This window comes from Camarhynchus parvulus, chromosome 3 (genome assembly GCF_901933205.1).
Source record: "Camarhynchus parvulus chromosome 3, STF_HiC, whole genome shotgun sequence".
NCBI classification, from domain to species: Eukaryota; Metazoa; Chordata; class Aves; order Passeriformes; family Thraupidae; genus Camarhynchus; species Camarhynchus parvulus.
In genome coordinates this window covers 31,530,642-31,543,073 of record NC_044573.1, presented here as the reverse complement: position 1 = coordinate 31,543,073, position 12,432 = coordinate 31,530,642, and the positions used below count along the sequence as shown (strand labels likewise).

The window sequence follows — 12,432 nt, the reverse complement described above, 5'->3', positions numbered from 1 at the left end:
ATCTGTTTCTCATAGAGATGTGTTTTCTCATGGTTGTATTTTAGCTACTGGGAAGCCTTGAGACATATGTCACTGTGCCTAGACTAGTACCTTTGCCTAGTTTCTCTAAGGCACTTCAAGTGAAGCATTGCCACAAAGCATAGGCATATCCTGTATAAGGTTTTTCACCTTGCTTCTTTGCACAAATCTATAACCATATTCTTTCTCTCTCTTTTTTTTATGCCTTTTGCAGCACTCAGATCTTTTGTGCCTTGTCAGTTTTAAAGAGTATTATATTTTTTCACTTTTATAATTAAATAAACAGAAGAAGAATGTATGATGTGTTTTATTAACATAATTGGTCTTTTCAGGTGTCAGCTTTGCAAATAAAAGGTTTTGTTTTTAGAAGACTGAGACTACTTCTGCAATCATACAGCAGATTTAAGAAACCTACTGGTAGTGATATACTAAAACTCACTTTGATTTAGGTGGAAATTACAAGAATTATGCTGCTTTATTACTGTGACTGCTTTGCTGCATTAAAAGGTCTTTATCTAGTGGGAGAGAATAGGTTATTAGCATAATTTTAAATATTACAAGGCATGGTGATAGGGGAAAGAAATTAAAATTATTCGGTAAGTCAAGGAGTAAAACTGACATAAGCAATGTGGATAGAGCAAGGATTAGTGTAAGAAGAATTGAGGACAGATGAAGGTGGAAGAAAGCTTACTAGAGAAAGTTAAAAGTAGATGTTGGTTGATAGATATGTAGAAGTACATGAGAAGCTAGTTCAGAAAATTAGAGGTGTCTTTTATAGGGAAATAATGGGAATACCATAATGAGGGTAACTACTGAGAGAAGATTGTTACAATTTAAAGTGTTATTAGCAAAACTTGCTCTCTGTTTAGTCAGTAGGAAGGGGAGAGGCAAATGTGTTTGATTTGTAAAGTATGTGGGTTACGTTCTCATATACAAACTTTTCTACTTGTAGGTTTTGGAAGACTTACTGCATTACTGAGCTGCAGATCATAAGTTTATAAGCCTTATTGAAGATCTTGGCTAAATAGTCAGGTAACATCAGGGTAGCTCAGTGTTCCAGTTTTGCATCCACTCAGATTATGGGTGGAACTTACTCCAGCTGTCCATCACAGTTATTCCTGTACATGACTAGCAGAATGAGGTAAATTCAGAACATGATTGGCATAGAAAAAGCAAAGAATAAAAATCTAAGATATTTCTATTCAAGAAGATGGAAAAGATAGCCTGGGAAATTGTAAAGATTTTATAGAAATAGTTTACAGAATCACAGAATAGTTAGGGTTGGAAGACACCTCTGGAGACCATGCAGTCCAACCCTGCTGCCAAGGAAGGACAGGGTCATCTAGAGTCACTTGGGGGTTGAAAGCTTATTCTAAACTTAAATGTCTTAGCTTTACAGGGCTTTTGAAATATCATTAATAAATGCTTGGAAATGCTTTACTTCTTAAAGAAGTTTTCAACTTTTTCTTTGATACAAGAGTCTTTAAATACTTCGGAGTAGTGTGTGTCATCAATAAAGTAAAATGCAGAGTGAGTGTCTTGACACAGTTGGACTGAGCATGAATACACTGGTTCTTGTCTTTTCAGTGATTACATATAGGCAATGAAAATACTAAATCCACCTATTTAAAATATTTAAATGTTTTTATTTGCTACATTATAAGCTGCCACTTGCCAACCAAGGTAAGTGTGATTAAAGAACAAAAATTAAGTAAATAGAGAACAAAGAGAATATTATTGTTGTTGTTGTTGTTCTTATTATTTGTTCTTACCCTATGAGTTTGGTTAATAAAAAATACTGCAGGCATTTGGCCTATAACCTATCCCTCCAACTTCCATTTAATTTTCAGTGGTCAGTTGTCTGTGCTAAACATGGTTCTTGAATAATGGATTATCAACATTGTGTTTGATGTGCTTCAGTTTTTTGGTTGTTTTGGGGTTTGTTTGGGGATTTGGGTTTTTTTTTGGTTTTTTTGTAAGACTGAAGCTCAGAAGCCTGGTTCTTCATCTGTAGGTTCATCAATGCCATTAACTATAATGTTCTGTTGCTGTTTTGAATGCCTACTATGTCTTTCCCACTGAAGATCAGATAAATAATACTACTGACATTCTGAAAATTGAATTTCATTCATGTAAATATTTGCTATATTTCTTCTTAGAAGTGGAGTATTTAGAGGCTGTATTTCCTTTTGTTTGTCCTCTCAAATTACTCTAATTTTCTGTCTTGTAGAACAATCCATTTAGTTTGAAGTTTGATACTTACTTTTTGTTTGAAATTAGATGCTATACTGAAGCGTAGGCTGATGTATCACCAATATCACAGGGCTGAGAAAAGGCAAACAGGACCCTTGAATACCCAGGAAATGCTTTACCAGCAGAAAAGGGCAGTGGTATCACCATGGTGAAGCTTCCCCTGTCATAATAGCACTAGAACTGTTAACATTCTTGGTTGAGAAGGGTGGATACAAGTCTAGAGAAGGTACAGAGTTACTCAGATTGTAACAGGAATGGAGATTTACCTTACAAGATCAGTGCTGTTCAATTAGTCTGGCAAAGTAACAGCTGAGATGGATGCAATTGCTGGGTTTTCATGTATAAAGGAGTTAACTGTAATAGAAGAAAAAAAGAACTGTTAAAGATAGGTGTCAGTGTTGTTCCAGGAATAACTTCAAGACATTGGCTGTAAATAAGTCATGTATGGAAATCTGTTAAAAAGATCATCACCTTATAGGCATATGGTTCTGAAGGAGGTACAGTGAGAGAACTGCTTTCAAGGCAGCAGTTTATGAAGAGATTGAAGTAATATGATTCTTACAACTTGAACTGTCTCGAGTTATGTATCTGAAAAGACATTTAATTTTTTTTATTAATTTTCTTCACCTTGTTGACATTAATTAAAAAAAAAAAAAGTTAGTCTGCTCTGAAATGCCAAGAGCTGGACACGCTTTTAGGTGTAATGTGTGTGCGCTGTGGATTTTTTTCAGATGTGGACCCTGAAGCCCTAAATCTTCAGGCTGAATAATAAGTCCACAGAAATCCATTGTTACATTTTTGAAGGATTTCTTACTCCTATTGACTTTGTATGTGAGATAAGCATAAGAGAAAGCAGATTTAACACAAAGGTAAAAGGCTGGTATCTCATAGATAAACCCAGCTTTTCTGAAATACTAGGAAATTGCTTTTGGTATTCAGGAGAAGATTTGGAGGATTGCGTACTTGAGAGCCTGTAAGATGCCAATTGATATGGGTTATAGGAAGAACATTAGGATATCTGAACATGAGTTTTTAGGTATGTTTTTATAAACCTTACACCTTCTGGATGTACTTAAACTACTATGAAAAGAAATGGTGTATTTTTGTTATCGTTTATGCTTGTATACACAGAGAACTGGCAAAGCACACATTTACATTCACTGCTATGTAGAAACCAGTTTTTGGCAGTGTGATTACAAGAGAAAATAATTTGTCATGTTGTTTTGCGGCAGTTAATCTGCAAAATCTTAGTATGTTTCTCCATTGTGAAGTAGAATTTAGATTTCTGAGACATATTTGTATCTCAGAAATTGGTTAGGTGATAGAGAAAGAACTAGTTGAAATTTTCTGTTGCAAAGATGTTTGGGACATCTGTCATGTTTGGATTTGGCTATAATTAGTTGTTTTATTAGATAGAAGTTCACTCATACAGATAAGAAAAGAGAGATTAGTGATAGGAAAGAAAAATGAGGTTTTGGTAGTTGTATAAATGCCGTGTGTTTTTTGTAATATTCTTACTGGCACCTCACATTGTCTTCAGAAATGCCCATAAATAACAAAAACTTTGAATTGCCTTCCTTTGCTATTGTTAGACTTGAATTTTATAACATTTTGATTCTAAAAATGAATTCAAAATATAAGAATTTGTATAATAGTTCAAAAAAATTACCTGCTGCATCTCTGATTTTCCACATGATATTCTGGAAGAGATTCATGATGTTGCACTCACTTGCATTAACAGGAGAAATTCAAGATTGTAAATTCAAGCTTTTCAAATGTCTGAATAACTGAATTTGAAAGAAGTTGTCATATAGTAGGTGGCATTGTTCACCATTCTAGTTCTGCTAAATAAATTTTATAGATTGTGTAGTGTTGCTTCCTGGTCGAAGACTAGAATCCAAGAATAGTCAAGACATTAGGCAAAAATCAGTGTTTTGAGTAGAAATGTGAAGATTTGAAGGGCTGGTGATGTTTTTTTGGAGATGTAAGGAAGAGAGACTGTAAGATATTTGATAAGACTGTAACATTGCACTATAAGTAGAAATCAGATTTTGAAAAAAGGATGCTTTAGTAACACCAGCAGATGATTTAATTCTATGCTTTTCTTACATTTTAAAAATTTTCAGGATTTCAAAAGGCATGTCATCAAGAAACCAAATTAATTTCCTGTCTGGTTTAGGTGCAAAAAAATTGTAAAATACTGATAACATTGACTTCATTGTTATGCAGTAGGATGGTTTAGAACTAATCTTTGCTTCTTTTTTTGTTTAGGCCAAACAAATAATCTGAGTTTCCTTTCCTTTCCATCATAAATTATTACTCTTTCAGTCATTAAGGTAGTCTTTCTGTAATGAAGTAAAAACAATATTTCTTCTGGACAAGAGGGTCTTCTAAACCGGTAAAATGTCACTTTCTTGTCTTCCTGAAGCACATTTTTAATTTTTTAACACACCCCCACATGCCATGTACTTTTTCTGCACTTCTGAGCTGAGGACTGAAATAACCTGACCTTAGAACTAGCACATGTTCTGATACATTTTATGTAGATTCTGGTGTTTAAAAGTTCACTGCACTAGGAACTGTTGTTTATTTGGTACTGATTCAGCAGCTATGAAGATTTTGTTTATTGTTTGCCATTTTAAAATTTATTGAGGTAAATGATTTTTTTCAACTTCCTCCAGGAAAAGAGTGTCTGACCTATCTATTCAGGAAAAACCTGGAAAGATGGTATGCTTTTTATCAAACAGTTATAATTTTTCTTCTGCTGTTTTTTTTTCTTTCTTAGGAAGGTTCTGCTAACCCTGGAAGTAAACGTTGGGTTTCACAGTGGGCCAGTTTGGCTGCTAATCACACACGTCATGACCAAGATGACTTGAGATTGGAGTCCTCTGTGCCTGCTCCATTAGAAAATGGTATTAAAAACTGTTCTTATTGTCATAATTTATGCTGGAAAACCTGTGGAAGGGAGAAAAGAATGGTTATATACTGTACTTAATCAGCTTTTTTACTCCTAATGCCTCAATTTCACGTGAGATTCTTCTGTTTCATTGAGCAGAAACTGTAAAAAGAAGCTCAGCAGTAGTGGTGTCTGCATGGCAGTTGAGTGCCAGTATTACACTGAATGTTACTGAAACAGGAGAGTTTATAAACTGTTTAATATTAGAGAAACTTTCACTTCAATATAGTTTGGGTTGGTCTGCATTGTATGTTTCTTTCCTTGCATCTTTCTTAGTCCAAATTGGACTTCAGGGTAATGATTATTAAACAATCCAACCTGAGACACTTCACCTGAAGCATAGCATCCTTCCTTATCTTGGAAATACAGAAGACCTTTGATATTTCTTGAAAAACCCAGAAACTTTCTCTTTAGCAATGAGCAACCTTATCTCCCTTTCTTGTGAATGCCAGATGTTCAGGGCATGTCTCTCCATAGTTTAATTATTCATATTTCTGATTTTGAAATGGTTTATTCTTTAATATCTACAGTCTTCACTATAAACTTCTCTTCTGCTTTTTTCTTCCTGCAAATTTCACTTTAGAGGTTGTGATCATCTTTGAGAGAAGTTGAACAAAGAAGTTTTGCTTTTGGTGTTGCATAATGCATATATCTGTACCAATGCATGAAAATTTTTTATCAGTGACCACTGCTTCTGTTGTAGCTTTTCCTCCCCTCATAAGCATTGAACTTTGCCTAGGATACTAAAAGTCAAAGGAGATGGAAAGGGGAAAAATTAACTTATGTGATACACCCAGAATAAGGGAAATCAAGAGCAAATTTTGCACTATTTGAAAGGATTGGGTGTGTACATACAGGACACTTAAAATCATTGCTATTGAGACTGATCCTTTGGGTGGTTAAGTGGGAGCTTTGGTGGTCGTTTGTTTTCTGTAGTTTTAAATGGTCACTTTCAGAAGAGGCACCGCCTAGGATCTTCTTTGGAGAGGTAAAGGCTTTTTTTACCATTATGAGAACTAAGATAAGAGATAAAGGGAAGTAACTACTGTGTAGTGCATACCTGTACTGCAAGAATTCTAAAATACTAAAGGGGAAATAAAGTGTTCAAAGCACTAAAGCACCAAAGGTGTAATAAAAATAAAATTTAGTATGTACATATAACAACCAATTCACAAAACATGTCTTGTTGACTTAGATGCCTGTATCTTCTTTAGAAATCTTTGTATTTAAACTTCATATAACACATATATAGCCAAATATGGTGCTAAACAACCCCATGCCTTTTTTTTTTAAAGTCAATTTGAAATTCACCAGGAAGCAAGTTACATGCTTGCTATATATATACATATGCATATGTATAAAATATTTGATCTAGTAGGCATGTCTGAGAGAAGTCAGTCTTCACAGATGGCAATCATAAAGATTTTCATTAAACCTTCAATTTGTTTCATAATTTTCAAGAAAAAAAACAGTCCTGGAATTAGAAAATCTTGCTTAGATTTCAGAGGTACTTACTGTTTCTCAAATCACTGTCTTAACACAGACCACAGGAAAAAAAAAAACAAACCTGTGAGTCTTTTTGCATTCTTCATCAAAGATCTGACACTGCAGAGAAAAGATAGATTGAAGAGCATGGATGGAAAGTAGCAGATATACATACAGCATGATGGTTGATATTGAATTAATTGCTTAGAGGATTCTTGCAGAAAGAGAAACCCTATACTCCATCTTACTCCCAGAGCAACCAATGTTGGTAGCAAGCTGTGATAGGAAAGTCCCAACAGGGTGTGCAGAGCAGTTGCTTATAGATCTCTCCTGGCAAGAAAGGGATTTGACAGATGTGTGTTACTAAATGTGTCACATTATATTGCAACAGCAGACAAATGAACCGCAAAAATAATTTTTTCTATTCAAATATTCAAAGTCAGGGCAATTTATAAAGCAATTTATATCACCTTTGAGTAATAAAGGCTTGTTTCTGACAGCACAACTGCTGTGTTTGTTAAATGGGCAAAGAGGGCACAGTCATCATCACTGTGGAAAAATAAATCTTGGTTTCTAAAACAGTTATTCCTTGCAACAGTCCATGGGATGGCCATGCTTTTCTGATGATGAAGCATTCATTCTGTGTACACTGAGAATTCAGTGAAAGTGCTTTAGCACTAATACTGCATTCTTTTGATGTTTTGTATACAAAGCATTATTCATGCATTTCCATACATTTTTTTACTACAGTGTCTTGTTTGGGATAAAAACATTATTTTTGCTTTCTCAGCCATAGTAATTTCTTTGTTCATGAGTGGGGCTTTTCAATATTGCTGAGAAGTGTCTCCCAGCACTGCAGATTCTTGCCTGAATGAGGCAAGGCCTCACAAGGAGGCGCTGTAGTCTGTCCATGAGACAGACCTCAAGCTGTGGAACAGGCAGGTAGGGAGGAAGGAGGAGGATCTTACTCTTTTTGGTAATTTTGAAATCTGGTCCTAAAGGTGTCTAGGAATGTAAGACTTGCTTTCCACTTCCTGTTGTAATGACGTGCTGATTGATATAACAGTGATTTTTGACCTATTTTAACCTACAGTGAGATCATAAAAACTTTGTATGGTTCAGCAGGCTAAAAGAGTTCATTAAAAGTTTTTCTACATGTCTAAATAGAATTGATCTTGTCATAGAACCGCAGGATGGACTGATGACTTTTTCAGTTCTATGTTGTATTAGCCTTATGCAGTCTTAAACATTTAATCTTTCTATTTGCCTTGCTGTTGAATGTCTTCTCAAATACTTTTTTCTCTTTCATTTTTAGACACAGACATCAGTGAGTCTGGTATTTCTGTTAGAAGTGCTGGTTCAGCTGCTTCTATGGCCAGCCAAGGTGAGCGAAAGAGGAGGACACTTCCACAGCTTCCCACAGAAGAGAAAGTAAATGAAAATTTAAAACCAAAATCTGTATCTCATCAGAGATCAGAAATAGGTGAAAAGCAAGACACTGAACTTCAAGAGAAAGAAACTCCAGCTCGTGCCTCAGATGCTAAGTCAAGCAGAGCAATGAATGGTCTTTCACCCAAAGCTACTGGAGACAAAGTGTTTTCTTTTCCCAGCTCTTCTAGTAAAGAGAGGGTTGAAACTGGCAGAGAAACTTCTGTGGTGAAACAAGCTTTAGCAAAAATTCAACAACAAGAAAGAAGGGAGCAAGGACACTGGACACCTTCAAAATTATCCTCTACAAAATCTGCTGCAAACCAGATTGAGAAAGGTAGGGAGGAGATTGTTATGTCACCCAAAACTTTGGATAATCAAGAAAATGCTCCTGGACATGTTACAGATAAAGCAGAAATTAAATTGGCACAGATTGAGGGAAAAAGAAGAAAAAATGAGGAAATCATTAGAGGACAAAGTCCTAAAGTACTTGCAGGAGACAAAAAGGAATCTTCAAAACCCTTAGTGAGGCAAGGTAGCTTTACTATAGATAAGCCTAGCACAAATATACCAATAGAACTTATTCCTCACATTAATAAGCAGAGTGGTTCTGCTGCCCCTTTAGTATCTGCAAACAGGTTACGTGACAGAAGTGATTCGATGGACACTGATTCCAGTATAGACACAACACTAATTTTAAAAGACACAGAAGCTGTAATGGCTTTCCTTGAAGCTAAATTGCGTGAAGAAAATAAAACTGATGAAGGTCCTGACACTCCTAGTTATAACAGAGATAATTCCATATCACCAGAATCAGATGTTGATACAGCCAGCACAATCAGTCTAGTTACTGGTGACACTGAAAGAAAATCCACACAGAAGCGGAAGAGCTTTACAAACTTATATAAAGATAGATGTTCCACTGGTTCCCCTTCAAAGGATGTTTTAAAATCTTCTACAAGTGCTAGAGAAAAGATTGAAAAGAAAACTAAGAGTCGATCTTCAGATGGTGGGTCTAGAGCGGACGCTCGCAAAACTGTGCAATCCGGTGGAAGAATGAGGCAACCATCAGTAGATTTAACAGATGATGACCAAACATCCAGTGTACCTCATTCTGCCATTTCTGATATCCTATCATCTGACCAGGAAACCTACTCTGGCAAATCGCATGGAAGAGTTCCTTTTGCCTCAGCAGATGAACTTGTACATTCCAAGATGGAAGGAAAGTCAGCTAAATCAAAAACCTCTCCTGTTGGACTTGGGCAGTCCAGTAAATCTACCACTCTTCCAAGACCTCGTCCCACAAGGACTTCTCTGTTGCGCAGAGCCCGCCTTGGTGAAGTCTCAGATAGCGAGCTTGCCGATGCTGATAAGGCTTCGGTCGCTTCTGAAGTGTCCACTACGAGTTCTACATCAAAACCTCCGTCGGGGAGGAGAAACATTTCCAGAATAGACTTACTGGCCCAACCTCGCAGAAATCGACTCGGCTCTTTATCAGCACGCAGCGACTCTGAAGCAACAATAACCAGGAGCACTGCCTCACCGCGTACCCCAGAAGCAATCATCAGAAGTGGGTCAAGGCTGATCTCAGGAGGAGACAGCGCTAAAGTTTCTGCTAGAACTCGAGCCAATAGCATTTCTCGACTTTCAGATTCAAAATCCAAATCCTTGGCTTCGGCTCATAATTCTCCCTCAGGTATGTGAGATTATTTGAAATAATTTTGTACAATACTAGATGCTTTTAACGTGGATTTCTTAAAGAAATTGTTTAAGAAACCGCTCTTATGAAACTGTTGAGTTTTAGTTGATACAGTCTTTTTCTTTGGAGTAAGAGGCTTCCATGGCATTGTAGAGGTTTCTCATTTAAAATCATAAAGCCAAGAAAATGGTAATCCTTTAACTCTTTGGGTATGCTTTCATCTTGAAATCTCTAAGACAGAACTGAATTGGGACAGTCAAATGCATCAACAATAATTTGTTTTAGTGCAAAACCAGACCCAAGATCTCTTTGCTCAAATCATGATAGTAGAAGTTCAGAAGGTCAGCAACACTAGGAGATAGAATATTTATTTATAGGTAGTCTTGTAAATAGGCAATCAGAGATTTTTTTAATAAGAATAATAAAGTCGAAGTAACAAATTGAAAAACTATGTACTACCTAACTCAATATCATAAAGAAATGTCTTTTGAAGGGTTTACCTTATCTTGGATTATTTCCCATTTTGTGTTCCAAATCATGGCAATTTAGGAGTTCATCATGATTTCCAGCTCATGTTGATCTGTTTTTGGTGTGGTGATTATTCTACTTTGTCTTACATTTGGAAGGAAGAATCCATACAGTCTATGAATTTTAACCTACTATTCTGTTAGAAGTTAACATAGCATTCTTAGTGCAAGCAGTGTGAAAGCTGATAGGTTTTTTCAACAGCAATATTGAATCTATCAAAATAAAATGTGGCAATTATAAAAATGCGAACTTTCTTGTGAAATGAGTGTCTAAGATAAATGTCTGCTTGCTTTTAGAATTGTCATGCTGGCAGCTTTACCATATTTGCAGTCAATCCATAGTATCAGAATAAAATCAGTAGATTAGCTTCCAGCCTTGTAGTGCACTGAAATTTTGCTGCATCCCATTTAGACTTGATATAAGCCACTGTGACACATAATTTCCCACACTCCTGCTGTCCTTCTGTTGTTTGTATATCATAAGTGGATCATGTCAGGATTCTTAGCGTTGTATATTCCCCAGGTAGTTAGTTTTGCTGTGTCATTTATTGGCTTAATAGAAATTTCTGCTGAGGTACATTGCTGAACTGTAGAGTTGACTCTGATTCTATGACAGGTGTCTACAAAGGTGCCAAAAACAAGGTGACACTTCAAACAAAAATTCAGTCTTTCCTTGTAAGATATAATTGGAAAAACAGCATGTTTTCAATTTTAATCAAAATTTTGAATTGATGATGCAGCCTGAAAGGTGGCAATGCTAGAGTAGGGAAGTGTCAGTTAAGCCTTCTATATATTTATTTTAATACTGAATACTAGTCCACAATATGATAATGCTTTTTTTTGAAAAGATAAAGCCCAGCTGTTTTTTGTCACTTCACTGCTTTTGTTTTTCACAAAACTCTATGAACTTTGAGTTTTGTGTCCATGTGAAGTATTGCAGACTTCCTAAACTTTCCCCAGGTTGCTGCATTGAAGTGGTTTGCTGCTTCTGTTAAGGGAAGTGAGTGTATCTTTCTCTTATCACTCTATTAGTCTATCACTTTACTGTTTTTGCTAAATGTTCATTTCCCCATGTCACACAGTAAAAGTTTAGTGTAGCTGGTATAAAGCACTGTTTTCAAGAGAGAAAAGGTGCCATCTTCTCATGGGTACCCCAACATAATAATCTAGGTAATTTTAAAAGACCATTGTTAGAAAAAACTACAGTAGTAGTAGCTTCTGTCTTATAAAACTGTATCAGTTAAGGGCCAGAATCTGAAAGTAATTAATGAAGCAGTCAGATACTTTCAAAACAAAATCACTGCTAAATAAACCAAATTAAGTCTTCTTAATACATAAGTAAAAAATATTATTACTACTGTTTTGGATTCAGAGTTCTGAATTTTGTATCAGTAACATTATTGTATAATTTTTTTACTGATTTATTTAGGTTATTCTTTAGGAAAATTTGAATTGCTTTGAAAGTGGTGTAATCTGCTAGTGTATATAGGAGTATATGTATAAATGCATCTCCAACTATATATAGGCCACTTTTAATTCTTCAGTTTAATTTTGTTTTTAGAAAAGTCAACAATTAATTTTAGCACTTTTGGAAAGTACTAATGAAGTGCTTGACTAAAGCACCTCAACTGTTTGAATATGTTTTATTCAGGCACACTTAATCAAGGCATAGCAGGAATGGATTTTCTTCTCTCCCTGGACATAGAAAGGCTGGAAAATGAATGATTATTACCAGTATTGAGTTTGGGGTTTTGTTTCCTTTACCAGAGCACTAGCTGCTCTCAAAATGTTAAATATGTTCCATGGGTTAGTACATCAGAGGTTAGTTAACACTACCACGTTGTAGATCAGTAAACACTGGCAGCCTCTTAAATCCAGTCCACAAAGAGAAAGTTTTTTCTGCACTTCCCAAATCAATGTTCAGACACATATACCTGTAAAAAGAAAGCAAGAATAAGATGTAGTTTCTGGATTTTTTTTATTGTCTTGTACTTCATGTGGATGAATTACAACATGATAGGGTTAAAATTGTCAGAGCTAGCAGCAAGTCTGTAATTTCAAGAATC

At 35.6% G+C, this 12,432-nt stretch overlaps 1 protein-coding gene across 6 annotated transcripts in view; it reads left to right on the top strand.

Moving 5' to 3' along the window:
- The window catches only part of CEP170 (centrosomal protein 170), a 94,653-nt gene that overhangs the window by 63,488 nt on the left and 18,733 nt on the right, over window positions 1-12,432 (top strand). For all 6 annotated transcript variants that reach the window (XM_030946125.1, XM_030946124.1, XM_030946123.1 and 3 more), the window contains 2 exons: window positions 5,057-5,183; window positions 8,028-9,836. In XM_030946125.1, coding sequence (XP_030801985.1) covers window positions 5,057-5,183; window positions 8,028-9,836 — 1,936 coding nt within the window. The remainder of the gene's footprint in view (window positions 1-5,056; window positions 5,184-8,027; window positions 9,837-12,432) is intronic.